Genomic DNA, 17,435 nt, shown 5'->3' on the forward strand with positions numbered 1-17,435 from the left:
GTTTAGGCTGCCGTGTCTCCAAGCGTGGCAGGATCCTCACCCCGATGCAGTGCAGAGACAGAGCTGGCATGGACACAACTTGACTGGGGCAGAAGACACTAACTCATTCTATTTTCACTTCTACTCCATATTGTGAAATAATCCTGTCTGGATCAACAGAACTAAATTCACACTGCCTGCTTCATATTTCATCTAGCTAACTAGGTTAGTAAAATAATCCTCTTTCTCTCATGTAAAAAGAGACTGTTTTCATTCTTAGAATATCTCTCCCCTCCTGACATATTTGTTAAACAGTAATCTTCAAATATGTCTTAAATATCCATTAAGGATGTATTCTTCTCCAAAGGATTTCCCCACTGACTTTTAGAGGGCAGACTGCTCTACTCTAAGGTATCACCTACAACCCCATTATGTCCCTCTCTTCCTCAACCTCTCAGCAATGCCCTCTAAAAATGGAAAACTTCAGTAATTTGTCTAGCTGGGTTTTGCTTAAATGAGCATCCTATGGATTTGCCAGGCGCTTCTTTCTTAGCACCAGCAGGAAAACATCCTCTTCCTCTATTACCCACCTTTAGGTAGGTAGTCTCATCTTTTCCAAAAGACCATCCCTGGTGCACCTGGTCTCCAACAGTCCTTTGGTCTCCAATAGTCTTTTCCCCATCCCCCACTTTCAGGGAATTCAGCACCTCAGACTCAGTGTACGTGTCTAACCTACCCTACTTATTACAGAGTAACCTCCTTGAAAGCAATGAAGTCAGAGTGCCTTGGTTATTTTGACCTCACTGCCTGTTAGCCATGAGACCTTGGGCAAACTTTTTGACCTCTCTGTCCTCAATGCTTCACCTGAAAAAACAGAGATAACCACTTTACCCACTTCAAAGTTAAAAAGATCCATCTTGTGGAGAAAAAAGGTGGTTCAGGAGATAGAATTCTCTTCCCCTTTCTAGTTGCTCCCTTTCTCACGAAAAATGAGTTTAACTATCTAACTTGCTCCATTCCTATCCTTCTCAGGTATCATGTGGGTAGTTGGGAGCAAAAAAATCTGGGTGGTTAAAATGTTTTTTTCCTCAACCACTTTTTCCAGAGGTCTGGTTTTACCCAAAGAATGTACAATAGAAAGTCCTATCCATCATATAGGACATAGCACCCTAAGGCAGGTTTTAAAATAATCACAACTTTTACCTTACTTAAAAAAAAACTTATTTTATTCATTTATTTATTTGACTATTTTGTGTGGCTTGTGGCATTTTAATTCCCTGACCAGGGACTGAACTGGGCTCTCGGCAGTGAGAGTGTGGAGTCCTAACCACTGGACTACCAGGGAATTCCCAATTTTTACCTTACTTTTACTAACTCAGACTCAAAATTAAACATTAAAAAAAAATTCTGTCAAGTGTATGAACTGTACTGTCAGTGAGATTCTAACCTCCTTGTGGAAAGCAGTCATACTTTTTTGTGGGGCATACCTACAATAACCTACAATGCAAAGAGCCAGGCAGGACTAAACTGTAACAAATCTATGCTCTTTATCTGCTCTGGCACTCTAATCTATGAAGGCAGTGTGCTATTATTGCCATCAAGATTCTCATGCATTCAGAGCTGACCCAGCATCTCATAGTAGTTATCTGTCAGATTACCATGGACGCCACCTTCCAGAAACACCATCCGTAGAGCTATTTACAATATCTTGGTCATGGGAAGAAACTTAATGCCATCCAGAGATGACTGAAATGACTGTGACTCTGGAGGAGTGGCTACCTCACTGCAGCCTAGGTTTTCGGAACAAGGCTGTACTCCTGATATCATAGTGCAATTACTATCTTAATGCAATAATGCCTGCCATCCTAGTGAGTTACCATGTGCCAGTCAGTCAGGGGCCAAGTACGGGGGCAGGGTCATGGAACAGGGCAAACTGTGCAATGGAAACCACCCACAGCTGGGTGGCAGACAGACAATGGGCACTGAGATGCCCTTCTTGAGTTCCCTGGCTGACACCAGGAATGCGTCAGAGAGCAAGTTGCTCAAGGGAAAAATAACCTCAGATAGTACTGCATAAGCTGCCACTCAACCAAAGTCTGCCCTAAAGTAAGTAAGATAGTTTCAGCCATTTCCTGGCACACTGAGAACAGTAGTGGTTCCTTCACATGCGATCAATTCCACTCGAGAAAGTTTTCCAAGATGGGCCTTACCTGGTCTGGGAACAGACCCCTGCAGTGCTGTGGCTGGAGTTTCCTTTGGGACTAAACTCTGTGAAGGAGCTAAGGCAAGAAGTAAAAAAAAAAAAAAGAAAGAAAGAAAGAAACAGATCTTTAACTTTCTTTTCTGAACAAAGTAGAAAGCACCGAATCAAGAGCTAAGTAACTGCTGAGATACATATACTCTTAGAAAGCAGTACTTGAAGTTAACTTTGAAAGTACAGTACATTTCAAAACTTACTTTAAAAATTATTACTTTAACTCTCAGTAACAAAGACTGCCGTGAGGAGAGTCTGTTTTTCTTTTTTGTATGTACAAAGATCAAGGAAGGATATGGCCATAAGATAATAGCACTCATAATTTTTGCTTCTTGGGGTCAAGTTCTGTCCAGTATTCTAAAACACCCCAAAGCATACTTTGGCAGGCAACCCAAACCTCTTTCAGAGGGACAATTATACCATCCAACCTTAGCACTAAAAAAAAACTGCTTCAATTCTCTAAAGACTACATTCCTTGAGAACTGAATTGAATCATATAATTTATCTTGTACTTTTCTATAGCACCTGGCAAGTATGATGGGCATAAAGCAGGTATTCAATTCATATTTAAGGAAGCAAATCAATTTGATGTTATCTACTTATCTAACCAACAGTTACCAAGAACTTTCTAGGGGCAAGGCTCTGTGCTAGGCACCCTTAGAGACCAAATTACATTCTTCTTGCCCATCAGAAACTCAGTCTAATATTAAAGAAATATATACAACTGGCACTCGGGAGTGAACTGTGATGTTAAAATGAAGTAGATTCATAAAGTACAAAGTGCTATGGGAGCCCAAAGCAAGGGAGATCAATTCTAAACTGAGAAATCTGAAGGTACCCTAGAGGCAGCAACATCAGAATCAGGCTTTGAAGGACAAAGAGAACTTGGGCCCCTGAAGAGGAGTGGAACAGAATACACAATGTACTCTAGAATGGAAACTTCTTGGATCATACAGTAAAGATTGAGGGCATAGATATGCCACCGTCACTCAAGGTTAAGTCCTCCCACCTTGATAATCAAACATCCTAGATAAACTCTACAACAATAAGTTTTATCTTCTTGTGCAAATGTGACTCTTGCAGATTTCTCTCTCTGCTTAGTCAATGATGCATTTGTGTTAAGAATTTATTTTGGATGCTTATATAATACAGCTTAAAACTATAACTTTTATTTCTTACTCCAGTATTGGTTTCTCACACTCTTAAGATAAAATCACAAAAGCCTTTGAAAAAGACTGGAAATCATCTTATCTAAATTTGAGAAGTTTCTCTCCAACTACTGGTTCATCTCCCTAACACTCATTTATTTCTCTAGGATTATATAGGACCCTGATAAAATATTTTCTAAATCATTATTCTCTTGGTACCAGAGGGGAAAGTTACCCGAAAGGAAGTAGAATGGAAACATTTAATAGTGGAAAACATGTTTATGTCACATATTTTTAATTCTTTTAAAAATTTTAGAAGGTTTGAAAAATTCTTAGGGCTCACCTACACCAACAGAACTAGAACCAGAAATCTATTAATATAGTATCCAGCCCTATGAAGTCTTTCTCCTCCAAGGACAGAGAACTCCTTAAAGGCCTTTATCCCTCCCTGCATCTCTGGTATTGAAGTGAACAGGTAGAGAGAAGGAGAATTAGCCTTTCCTGGGTTCTGTGGGAGGCAGCATGCTGGCCTGTATGCTAAGCCCCTCAATGAATCTTCGTATCAATTCTGGGAGGTAGGAATTATCTACACAATCTCAGTTTACAGGTGAAGTCCATCTTATAAGAGGTTATAAGAGGTTAAGGGATTTATCCAACCATGACTGGTATCAGTGGAGCTAGAACTTGAACTATGATCCTGTCCTGAAGCTTGTGTTCTTTCTGTCCCTCCTCCAGCCCCTCCAAGCATTTTAGCCACATAAACAAGACAGGCGCTCTTGGCTGGCCTAGAATATAGCAAAGGTCCTTTGAGCTTTGGCAGTTTTTGACTGATTCTACTGTGGGGAACAGAGCTCTGTAGCACTTAAACCTCACAGAAGGAGGAACATTATGTGTGTGTGTAGAGGTGGGGAGGTGGCGTGGAGTGGTGGTGAGGGGGATGCCAAAAGAAGGAAGGGAAATGTAAGGACATCTATGTTTCCTATGAAGTAGCCCACCTTACCAGTACATAGGAAATAATCTGAACTAGAAATACATCAATGGGATGGTCTAATTTTCAAAGAGACTGCGTCAAAAAGAAACTGGTAATAAGAATACTTACTATTGAATGATTACTATATTCTAGCCCTGTAACCCTGTAACATGCTAATCATGTTACATACAGTATCTCATTGAATTCTTACAATTACTACTGTCCCTATATGACAAAGGAGGAAACTCAAGTTTGGAGTAAAGTAACCTGCCTAAGACCAAACAGCTGGTAAATGTTGGTTGGCACTGTGATACCTCCTTCCATTCTATTACCATGAAACCTGGTTTTCTGGAAAGCTCTCCCCTAGCCAGTCAGAAGGAAAAAATCCCTGGGAGAGAGTACAATGAGGAAGGGGTTATGAGAAACCTGCTCTGAACAGTTGAAAGCAAGTCTTTACCACCGTAAGAACCTGCAGGAGCTGCGGTTCACCCTTAAGAGACAAGGTTAAATTGGATGCTCACATACAGACTTTGAATAACTGAACTCGGAGCTTCCCACCTGTAGGACGAGATTAGGGTTACCTGACAAGGTTGGTATGAAGATGAGGTAACGTATGTAAAAATGCTTCTTTGTAAAATGAAAAATTTTGTAAAAATGTAAGGCATACCATTATTCTAGGAGTTGAGGGAGAACCATATTAGTAATGTAAACAACATGGGAATTTAATAGGAAGTATATTTCCCAATGTACTTCAAATAAATGAAACTACCACTATAGCCATTTAGCCCACTCTTCTTCCTCCAAGTAGAAAAGAAGCCATGCTTTCTCTGGTGGGATAGGTCATCAAAAATTGACACGAGATGATGCCAGGTATCAAGTACATACCTATGCTGGGCAGAAGCTCTGGATGAGATCCCACCTTCTCCTCCACTAGGCCACCTGCAAGTGGCTCAGATGCTATGCCAACATGATTGCTTTTTGTGGTCGGCGCCGCGGAGATGAGTTCAGAGGGTACCAGAGCAGTTACTATTGAGCGTACATTGGTGGGGAGCGTACTGCCAGGTAAGCTGGGTCCTGCTGAGGCGGAGCCCGGGCCCACAGGGCTAGAGGTCATTTTGAGCAGAGTGGGCGCTGGGGGAGTTGGGGTTTTACTGTCCAGCTCTGAGCATAACTGCTCCGTTCCCAAGAGCCCTGGAGCCGGGGTCTCTAGCCCCTGGCCTTCAGTCTCTCCATCGGCACCATACTGCTCTTCCCCTTTCTCGAGGGAGCCTGTAACTTTTTTACATGCCTTGGTCAGCAAAATCTGGCCGATTTTGTCCACTTTACCTTTGCCCTTACTAGACGAGACTGGGCTTCGCCGGTTGACAGAGGATCCTGGACTATTGGTCAAAAGGGGAGAAACCACTGTGGCTGTCTGTGAAGAGGGCAGAGTGCTTTGATCTGCTGAGGTGCTCACCTGAGGGCTAGTCTCATCTGGATTCAGTTCTTTGACTTGCTGGACAGGGGGGTGAGGAGGAACAACTGGAGAAGTTGTACAAGGCGGGGAAGGAAGCTGAACAGGGGCGGCTCGTGAGTTAAGGACCAAGGGTCGACCTGTCTGTATGTTTGCAGCAGGACTACTGGTGGGGGCATTAGGCAGCACAGGAGCAGAAGAAAATTTTATATTCTGAGGTATGTGTAAAGGGCCAACGACTGCAACGGAGGGAGGCATCAAGCCAGAGTTGGTTGTCAGTGGGGCTGCAGGAATTGTGCTTGGCTGTGATCCTTTCATAACCTGAATTATTGAGGATGAATTGATAAAGACGGGCGTAATGAACTGAGGCCGGGCATTTGACTGAGCAGCTGACTGTCCCTCAGAAACCATAACCTTGTTACCCACATTGGGCATTGTGACAACTGTTGACATTAACGCAGACTGCAGGTGAGTTGGCAGAGCTGCTGATGTGTTCGCTGAAGTTGTGATGGGATTGGAAGTCACGAAAACAGTTATCTGATTTGGGGGCAAAGGAGTGGAAATGGAGGAAGAGCTGACCGGTCTTGACATTACCTGAGGGATGCTCGGGGTGACATTAGAACTGACCTCACTCAATTCTGGATGCACAAGGGTTGAACACGGCTCGTTACTGTGAGGTAAATTTAGGGAACTGGAGGGTTCTTTAGAAGACGGATCCTGCAGGGAGGGAATGACAGATGCTTTTTTCGGGTCCTCTCCAGACACTCCTGGAGGTGTTACTTCCAGATCTGTAAGCCCGGGGGGTTTAATGGTCACATTAGGAGCTCCAGAGTTGTCAAGTAGTTGACTTAGCGATGTTGGTGCTTCCCTCATAGCAGGAGACACCAAATTTTTGTTCTCTTCGACACTGGGAGGTTTGTTAGGATCCAAAGGCTGCCCATCCTTTTTGGATTGATCTTCAGGGACAACCATTTTCACTTCTTGGGGAGGGACTGCTTTTAGCTCAATGTTTACCTGCTCCTTCCTAACCTGGGAATTCTGGCAATCACTGTCCTGTGGCATATTCAAGCTCTCCTTGTTATCCTCCAGAACACCCCCTATTGTGGCCACAGGCATGGTAGGATTCTGAGGATTCAGCCCACTGTTGTTAGGGAAGCTCCCAGGTACAGGCGGATTGGCCAAAGGAGTAGGACTAACCAATACATTTCTTGGCAACTCTACATTTTGCAACAATGTTGCATTTGTTTGAGAGGCAAGTGTAAGTTTAGGGGCTTTTGAATTCTGTCTCCCAGGACTTGGGGTGGTTTTCCTACTTGACCCAGGACTAGACCTGCGGCTGTTGCTTGGACTCGCCCGTTTTGGTGCTCCAGAATTAGACTGCTTTCCAGAATTCACCACCACAGAATCTAATTTGTGAGTCTGTGGGGCAGCAAAATTGGAAGGATTATTCATGGTAAGGTTTGAAGGTGCTTGCCCGATGGCCTTCAAAGTTGTCGGATTTAGGCCCTGTTGATCAAAGCCCCTGTTTAAATTTGGCCTGGGAGGTAAAGGAATATTAATCTGTGGGGGGAAGAGTCCTGCTATGGAGGCATTGAGTCTTTCTGGTGACAGACTGATTTCTGAAGGTTCCGTGCTGGGAGGGCGGTTGTTGGGTGTCTGAGGATAATAGGGTCTGGGGCTGGCTCTGTTGGGTGTTTTAGGCCTAGACGTTTGGGTGGGAGCAGCCACGTTTGGAAAGTGGTGGCCATGAGAGCTGGGCAGGGAATTTACAGGAGGTTGCTGGGGAGTTGCACCTTGAGTTGCTGAAAGCGGTGATGGTCCAGGTTTTGGCCCTGTCATCATTAACTGATTCTGGGAGACCACTAAATGTGAAGGCATGTTATTTGGGCCTCCTGAGACAGACGGTCCTTCACTGCCACTTGCTTCTGGGAGCGAGGACATCTCCCCCAGTGGTGAGCTGGCAGGGTTCTGGGGGTTCTCCTGGTACATCATTTTCCTTGAAGCGCTTCCCAGAGGAGTATTCACAGGCATTGGCATTCTTTGCTTGTCAGGTGACGGCGGCACCGAGGCAGGGCCTTGCAGACTGACCATGACAGGCACGCTGCCACTCGGCTGCATGGGCATTCTCTGGGAGTCTGGGTTCAGTGGGCCCCTGGGCGGGTGGACATTCTGGGAGACCGGAAGCCTAACGGATTTGGGGTCCTGCTGCATCATGAGCATCATCATCATCTGCTGCTGCTGCTGCTGCTGCTGCTGCTGCGACTGTGGCTGACTGGGAGGTGGCGGCGGCGGCTGCGGTGGCGGCTGTGCTGGGGGTGCCACATGCTGCACGAGCTGAGGAGGCAGCTGCTGAAGTGGCCTCTGTTCAACTGGTTGAGAAGGATAACCTAAAACGAGCCCCCAAAATCAGGGAAGTTAGATTTTCAGCAAGAAAAGCTTTGCGACCTTTAGGGGATGGCCAAGCAATACTCATCTAGGTGGCACAAACAGCTCAGGCATGCCCGGTCCCAGGGGGGTAAGGGGCGGCCCCTCCTTCTCTGGCGTAAGCAAAGAGGCACGCTGCTTCAGGAAGCAAAAAGCAAAGCATCAAGAACCTGGAGCTCCTCAGTCTTCAGCGTTTGCATGAGGCATCACTGTACTAGGACTCTAACAGGCACTGTGCTATGCACTGAAACTGGCCAAGTCTATGCCAGCCTCACGTTCAGATGAAATGAGGACAACTCCATCAACAGCACACAGATGACCACCCAGTACTGGGCTCTCATGCAGGCACAGTAAACATTTCACTGGATTTGTGAATGAAGTATTTAAGATACACTTTTTTTCTTTTAGCACAGATTAATTTTTTTAAAGACTTGGTTTTGTTGAAAACACCAGCATCGAAGATAGCCTTTTTATTCTTTCAACAGAAGTAAAATATAAAGTTCTAGGGTTCAATTCCTTAAGAAAGAAGGATTTAAAATCACTCCAATCCATTGGCTTCACACACCACGCTGCACCCTCCGGCTTGCTTCTTTGGGAAACCCAGTGAATTAAACTGTCCCTCCAACATAAGTCAGTTTAATAAATAGTAGGAGCTAAATAGAAGCTGATACACACACTGAAAAGAAAATGAGGGCACTGAAGTTCTTTTTACAAATGCTAATTTCCATGTACTTTTTTACATGTCAAACTGTATTTGGAGAAATACTGTCTTTGAATCCATAAGTGGAAAAGAAGTGAGCAAGAAGCATAGCCCTCAGGAATAAAAAATAATTTTGGGAAAAGAATTCTGAGGACAATGCCTTTTACATTTCTAGAAGGCAACATCTCAAATGATTCTTCCTTTTGTGATGATTTTATTTGGCATTTTAGAACCAAAACCTTACATAATCAGCAGAAAGGACCAAGAATAAAGGTGGTTCAGTGGGAAAAAGTGGAGATATAGCTGGGATACAATTTTACAAACTAGATTTATTTCATTGTTACATGAAAAACATATTAGGAAAGTTTTATGAAGGCACAGGCATAAGGACAGCGGGCTCTGGCGGTCAGAAGAAGTGCCAGCTCCAGATTTTCACAGAGCAGCTATCAAATGCTATTGATCCATAGGTTCACACCCTGTGTTTAATAGCTAATCAATGTCTTCTGGCCAATGACAGACATGACCCCAATGAGTACAATTTTTTTTTTAAATTATTTACTAATTTGGCTGCGCTGGGTCTTAGTTGTGGCATGTGAGATCTAGTTACCTGACCAGGGAACAAACCTGGGCCCCCTGCACTGGGTCCAGTCTTAGCCACTGGACCACCAGGGAAGTCCCCAGAATCCACTTTTAAAGCTGTTTTGTTTTTTTTAAAATCCTTTTTTGTTTTAGGCCCAACTGACTTCTTTACATTTATAACGCCAACAACATATGGCATTTCTATAGGTTTAACTCAGGTTCCCATGTGAAGAAAATTGTAATTTCTATAGAAATTACATAGCCCGTTGATGTCAAGGCTATGACACAAATGCCTTCGTCTTTAAAATTAGGGCACCAAACAACATAAATACCAAAGAGAGCAGCATAGACAATACAGCAGCCTCTTGAAAGTAACAGTTAAGGGCATGACTGCTATAAAGGTTTCAGAAGCTGGAGGCAGCAGTCCAAACAGCACTAATGGTAAGAAGATAGACTGGGGCCGTGGTGACAGAATGGTGGAGAGGCACACCCAGGACACACACAGAGCATATAACATAATCAAAAACCAAATTTATTAATCAAAAGATGAAAATTCATATGCCTTTAGGGGCCAGACTGGTAAATAAGAGAAGTGGGTTGCTGTAAGACAGTAGTAGCTCTGTGGACAGAGCCAAACTGCAGAGCTGATGCTCTACCTAAAGACATCTAAAATCAGGTTTCTGTTTGCTTTCATATTCTGCATGACAATTCAAATATATTGCAGGCCAAATTCAGCCTATAGGCTTCCAGTTGGCAAACTGTAGAAAGGAAGCAATAACGTGTGTGAGAACCTCTGGGATTTATAGAATTCAGATGAGTCTGAGGGAAGAAGGTGCCTTCCTGCTCATAACGCCTCTGGACATACCCACCAAAGACTGGTGACCTCCCAGCCTCAACTGTGCTGCTGCAATTCACCGATGGGAAATGTGGTGTGCCCAAATAATTTGCAATCGGTAACACATAGTATTGACATCATAATGAATTTACTTTTTTTTTGGATTCACTTTTAAAATACATAAATTAAGGATACTGAAGTTTATCCCTAAAATAACTTACAAAATCACTTCCATTTATATGCCAAAAAGGAGGTGGAATAATTAGAAAGGAAGGAACAAAACATAATCCTTCATATACACAGGGAAGTGTGGCCTAAATGTGATAGGTTTGTGTGTCTTCCTCATAGGGGAATAAAGTTACAAATTACTGCTGGGGCTAATTGTAACCAGGTTTGGAGACATTGTGGCAGCTGGCCTTGGTTCTATAATAGCTAGGTTAGAATGAATTAGTTTTAGGAGACTTTTTCCCTTCCAACATTTTAGAGGATGGTATTATTTTATAATCAGAGGGGGATACAACACAGAGGGCTTCAACAATACTGGTCTTTTTATTATTAACCGGGTAGGAAGTACATAAGTGTCTCTTTCATTACTCTTTACATATTTTTTAATGTTTAAAGATTCATAATAAAAACTCTATTAAAAAATCTTATTTTAAACCCTGGTAGTTCTCTGCTTTGAGAAAGTCCCAGTAGAAAAGGTTCAGGAAAGGCAGCAAGCAGGATTAGAGTGAACGCTTCATTTCATTTAATCTTATTCCATTTTGATGCCAACTAGAACCTTGATATTGACAAGAATAAAGAGGCACTGACTAACTTTAGTTTGATTTTTATGAGGACCTAAAATAACAAAGAATAATTTGAGCAAAATACACACACACACAAATATATATACATACACATGCACATACACACACTTTCAGAGGTTATATTTGAAACTTTTTACTTACTAACAAGGCAAAGTTTCCAAATACTAGACACACTAAATCACTAAAGTAGTCTAGTTAGTAAACAAAATAAAATACTACTGTTTCCTTGAAAAAAAGCCTTATAATGCTGTAAATAAATGATGACAAGTATATAAACTTTAGCTAACATTTTATCACCTGGTGGTCGGTTTGAAAATTCTGGCAGTTTAGGGCCTGAGCTGTCCAAGTTAATTCCTTGTTCTCCAGGCAATGGCTGTTGATCAGCCTCCTCCAGACCAGCTGGGCGGGTATCTGGGGTGCTAAAAAATAAATTACACGTTTGCGAGTAAGTTGTACAGTTTATACATGAAAATTGCTTAACCCCTCCCCTATGTCTGAATAAATCCATCTGCATTATCATTCTTAGAATTATTTATCTCTCTGTAGTCTGATAAAACATTCAATATTTGGCATAAAAAATCTGCCAATTTCATTAAATGTTAAAATCCACTTAATTTAATAAATGGCTATTTACTTGAGGTGCTTTCTACAAATTTCTGATATAATGATTTTCATTTAATTATCCATCCAATGTTTTAACAGCTGATTTTGGGTTATCAGTATTGTACTGTTCCTAAGAAACCACACTATCTTTGGGGTAGCTATCAAATTGAACCAGGGAATCCAGACTTCTTTTTTTGTGAATATTGCAATGGTGGCTCCAACAATTCATAACACCTTGCAAGAAATTGTAGACTGGCTAATGAAATGGTATTCAGAGAACAAAGAAAGCTGGAGAATACTAGAACAAAGCTAGTTAATTTTGTTGCAGAATGTCTATTTAACAGACATCCCCATCAGCTTTGGGATGCTTTCATTTTCACCTAAGTGTACCTTACAATTTTATTAGAGAAGGAAAAAAAATGAAGAAACACCCACATTCCCAAAGACCCAGGGCTCACAGCTCTCATTTCGTTTTCGCCCTGGTATTAGTCACCCACTTTTAGACAGTATTTTATCTCGTTGTACTCTGTAGTTTCATAAACCTTACCTTAAACCCATTTTAAAAGCTCTAGCACATGGGAATTTAGAACCTGAAGCAGGTCCTAAGCACATCTAGATTCCTGTATTGATTTGCTCCTTTAATGACTTCTCTCTTGCTTCAATTATAAGTAAGGATTCCTGTAGTATTCTTTACTTTCAAAGAATTATACTGCTAAAAAAATATCTCAGGTCCAGCCACCTCATGTTACTGGATGACAAAACAAAGGCCCACAGAGGTGTAAGAAAACAGGCTGAAGATTCCATGGTAAGCTAGTGGTAAAGCTGGGAGCATGCGCTCTTCCTTTTAACTTACTGTCTCCATTCCTAGGAGCCTTGATGTGGTATAAGGCCCTTTCCACAATCTGTAGCCGTAACAAGTAAGCAACTCCCTAAGTGCTGGTACAGATAGCAAAAATCCATACTAATGGCAACTGAAGTACCTTACAGTGTTACTCCTAGATTACTGAAAGGAATAAATATTGCGACAGAAATGTTACTCCCATACAGATTGACAGTAAAGAATTTAACTTAAGAAGAGCTACTGGAAAAATCAGATAACCAAAGAGTTTACTAATTCTGAATTCAGGAAAAATACAGGTTGCTAATATACAATTATTGAATTCTGATTTATAAGATTCAAGAAGAAAGTGAATATGGTAAGTTTTATAGTACAACCAAAGGCATATTGTGAGAAGACTGAGAGAAAGGTATTGGGTTGGCCGAAAAGTTCATCCAGTTTTTTTCCAGGTGTTATGGACAAATGTGAACAAACTTTTTGGCTAATCCAATAGATGGTTTTATTTTGAACATTTATGTTTGATTAACTAAAGCTCCCCTATTCTCTTCTATAATTCTAGTAATTTACTTGAATTAACCCGCTTTTATACTCCGCAGTCATTATTTTCTGGTAATAAATGTCTCTGGATTTCAGTTTTGTGATTAAAGACAGAAAATCCAGTTTAATCAATGTTCCTTTGGGAATCATTTTATCAAAGCCAAAAATATGACTTAACACTTAGATTAGGAAACGAAATATAAATTAATTGCCCTTCCCACTGTGATCTTGCAAAAGACTCACCTGTACCAAAAGGTGATTGAAAAGGTCTAATCATCTTTTAGGTTTTAAGCTGCTAAGGATGATAAAGAGCCTTTAAAAGAAAGGCATTTGCACAAAAAACCATTTCTATTTGAGAGAGAGAAGGGAGTCTCCATAAGTAGTTTTCATTCCTAAAACACATATAGCCTCTCTGGTTCCCCAGCAGTCATTACAAGCCTGACATGCTTTGCAGAGTTGTAGTGTGATAGCACTGGCTACTTCTCAGGCTCTGAATGGCACAATCCCCTCTGAGACTACAGACTTAAGAGACATATATCAATTGACTGCAATATATGAACCCTGTTTGGCTCCTTATTTGAACAAATTGTAAAAAAAAAAAAATTATTTTGAGATAATCAGGGAAATCTGGACACTGTCTGGATATGTGAGAATACGAAGGAAGCATTAGTTTTTTCCAGGTGTGCTAATCGTATTGTGTGGTCATAAAAAACAGAAAACAAAAACCTGTCCTTATCTTTTAGAGGTACACACTGAAATATTTAAAGTAAAATTGCTTTAAAATAATCAAGAGGTAATGGGAAGAACATGAATGAATGCAAGACAGATTATGAGCTGAAAATCTGAAGCATGGGGAATTTCATTATACTGTTCTTATACATGCTCAAAAATTTCCATCAAAAAAAGTTGTTCACATAGAAATAAACGAGTAAGATTTCAGACAAGACTATCACAACCTACTTTAGGTCCTGCTGACTATTTTTCTTCTTCCGAGGGGGCTTCTTCTTCTTCGGTTTATTTGCGTTGGTATTGTTTTGCTTATTGTTTACCCCAAAATGGCCTGCAGAGATATCACTCTGCAACAAGTTGACCAACAACGGGCTTGTCAGCGTGACATCCTTATTGACCGGGAAGCCTGGATTCTGACCACAGGACATTTGATTTCCATTGGGTGCTCCATTGAAAGGTGCATTGAAGGGCATCCCATGGCCCGAGAAGTGGTTTCCCGAGGCACTGTTCCCTTGCATGGCCTGCACGTGGGGGGGGACCATGTTGCTTTGCTGCATGCTAACATCTGGCATCATCTGAGACAAGCTGACATCATTATTTGCTGTCGTAGCAGGATCACCATGCTGCTGGGCCATGTGGGGGCTTGGCCCTGGTGGCCGCAAGACCTGCCCCTGCATCCCCATAACCTGAGATGGACTGTTGTTCACAGGCCCTTGCTGCGGCAGCATCTGTCCTGACATCGGTCCTGTAAACTGCACCATGTTTCCTTGCAAGTTTGGCGTTGGTCCCCTCATTATCTGTGCTGGTCCCGGCATGACATTAGATTGGTTCTGAGTGTTAAACTGTTGCTTATTCCCCTGCATCTGATTGGTCATGATCTGCTCTATCATTGGATTCTGTTGGAGCAAAACTTGCCCCTGAGGCCCCATCATCTGGTTATGTGGCGCCATCATTTGGGGGCCCTGCTGGGGAAGCATCTGCTTGGGTGGGGTCATCCTTTGGGGCGAGGGCCCAAGATTTTGGCTCTGAGGATTCACCATCATCTGACCCTGCGGCATAAGCTGGGCCCTTGAAAGGATCATGGGGTTCTGAGGGTTCAAGGTTCCTTGTTGCTGGACCATCTGGCCCTGGGAGGGCACGATCTGCTGGTGCATGCTCATCAGTTGAGATGGTGGGCCCTGTTGGGGCTGGCCTTGCATGTTGCCCAGGTTCACCTGAGGAACCCCAGAACTACCAGCCTGTTGGTTGTTCATGTTGCCATGAATTCCCATGAGGCTGGGCTGCATCATATTTGGTGGCCCGTGGGACACCTGCATCTGGTTTTGAGGAGGACCAGCTCCTTGACCACCTTAAAAAAAAAAAAAAAATGCACAGTTTCAGCAAGAAATACTATTATCTTGTTGGTATTAAGATTCTCAAATTACCTTAATTAGAAAAACACCCCTCACCCATATCCAGTGATCAACATAAACAGATATGCTATGTTTAACATATTTCTGTGAGTTTTCTATAGTATGAGGCTGTGACTGTGGCATACATTCTCAGTGACCATACAATAGAGAAAGAGAAACCATTTCTTTATTCCTATTTGGTAACTTGATAACATTTTGAAGATCAATATAGTTTTCTTTCTCTTAGACTAAACAAAGAAAGGCAGCATCTCATTATTTAAAAATAACTTGTAACTATCTTAAAATGAAGAAAATTAATGAAAAGTGCTATGGGTAATGAAGTAAGTTTTCCTTTAGATGAATCAGGAAACAAAAAATGTGCTGCAGCCTCTTAAGAAAATCTCAGCAAAGCTGAGAAGACATTTAACAATGCTCCTTAGGAAACTATAATAAAGACTCTCCAAGGTTATGGATGTGTTATCTGGATGCTTCACTTTAAAGAAAAGAACGGCTAATACCTCCTAAAGATAGGTCTCCCCCACCCCAATGTGGTAAAAATTATTTAATCTTGATCTGGAAGCTGAGACTTTAGTGGAAGTCAACTGACAGACAATTAAGAAGCTGCAAGCAGAGGACAGTCAGCAAAGGATGATAAAGCTTCAGTGACCCTCTCCTGTGGCAGTCTCTAGTAGACCACATGGGGCATGTTTTAGCCTTCTTCATTATTTCCAATTCAGACAAAGAACACTTCCTGGCTTGCCACAGTGTATACTTACTGTTAGGTCTTTGGGATTTTCCTATATCTGCTTATAGTCTCTCTTCCTTTCTGCAGAATAACCTTCTAGCTTATTTTATCTCCTCCCTACCCTTTTCATTTTTAAATGGGGACTAAAAAGTGATAGCCACAATGAAGCTATCAAGCCAGTCCATGCTCCAGCCAGGAGGCAGGGGACAAACTGTCCTTTGTTCATACAATCTAGATTTTTCCTGAATCCTAAGATCTTCCAGACGGGCCTTAAACTGAATTCCATGACCACTGTATATACTATATACACTAAATATTCCAGTATATATTCATTCAATCGACAGTCATCTATTGAGTACCTAATATGTGCAAGGCACTTCTGGTACTGAGGTAACATCAACAAGCAAGACAGACCAAATCCCTTACCCCTTGGAGTCTAGTTGGCAAGAGTAAAATAACAAACAGATTAAGTATTTTCACAGGAAGAAGTAAAAGCTAACAAGAGAAATAGAGTAAGAGAACAGGAAACGACAGACAAGAGTAGAGCTATCTTAGATGGGATAAATGGAGGAATCAAAACAGTAAGTGCATGTGGAAGGCACCATATAAAAATAAAAAACAGCTGTGCTTATGTGGAGGAATTATGAATGATTTTATTACTGTTTTAAAACTTCCTATAGAACGTGAATTTACATAGCTCAGGAATTATAGTTTTGCACTAGCAGATGGGGAAAGTCATGGTTTGCCCTACACTTCTTCAGCCCTTCAAGAGGTAGGTTGAACTTTTTTAAGTTTCGAATTGTTCTCCTTCCTTAGTGATTTAGAGTTAACAGTGGAACTAAACTAACTCCAAATGGGCATGGGAGCTCAGAAGGTATTTGTGCTACCTCAATCCAAACTCCCTATGAGAAAGGGTAAGAGGATTAATCATGTGCTACCTAACAGCAATCAGATACATGCAGCCTGGGCTAATACAATATTGCTTACAAATACTTTCTAGCCATTCTGCTGTACACAATATGCCCTCCTAAATTTCTTCTTATATACAATACACTACTGGCATTACACCTGTACTGATAAAACCTGGTCTTCAAACACCACCTTGTAAACCAGAATTCAGACACTCAACATATACAATGTTAACATGAATTATAAAGATTTTAAATGTTGCAGTTGTTCAAAATGCCATGTACCTCCATGCCTTTGTACCTACCATCTTCTTAGCCAGAAATACCTTTTGTTCTTTTACTAACTGAGGGATCAGCAACCTATGATCCACGGATCAAACGAGGCCCACTGCCAGCTTTTAAACAGACATGAATTCACTCAGAGCTCAGGAATATAGCTTTGCATTAGCATACAGGCAGTGTGGAACATTGCCATGCTCATTCATTTATGAATGAGTCTATGGCTACTCTGGTGCTACAACGGCAAAGTTAGG

The 17,435-nt window shown here is 41.7% G+C and overlaps 1 protein-coding gene across 6 annotated transcripts in view; it reads right to left on the reverse strand.

The window, feature by feature from the left end:
• NCOA6 (nuclear receptor coactivator 6) overlaps positions 1 to 17,435 on the reverse strand; it is a 91,744-nt gene that overhangs the window by 12,412 nt on the left and 61,897 nt on the right. For 5 of the 6 annotated variants that reach the window (XM_043480264.1, XM_043480263.1, XM_043480262.1 and 2 more), the window contains 4 exons: positions 14,090 to 15,206; positions 11,449 to 11,570; positions 5,237 to 8,191; positions 2,190 to 2,258 (listed from right to left, as the gene is read on the reverse strand). In XM_043480264.1, coding sequence (XP_043336199.1) covers positions 2,190 to 2,258; positions 5,237 to 8,191; positions 11,449 to 11,570; positions 14,090 to 15,206 — 4,263 coding nt within the window. The remainder of the gene's footprint in view (positions 1 to 2,189; positions 2,259 to 5,236; positions 8,192 to 11,448; positions 11,571 to 14,089; positions 15,207 to 17,435) is intronic. The other variant, XM_043480265.1, reaches the window with a different exon arrangement.

This window comes from Cervus canadensis, chromosome 10, assembly GCF_019320065.1.
Source record: "Cervus canadensis isolate Bull #8, Minnesota chromosome 10, ASM1932006v1, whole genome shotgun sequence".
In the NCBI taxonomy this organism is placed as follows: domain Eukaryota; kingdom Metazoa; phylum Chordata; class Mammalia; order Artiodactyla; family Cervidae; genus Cervus; species Cervus canadensis.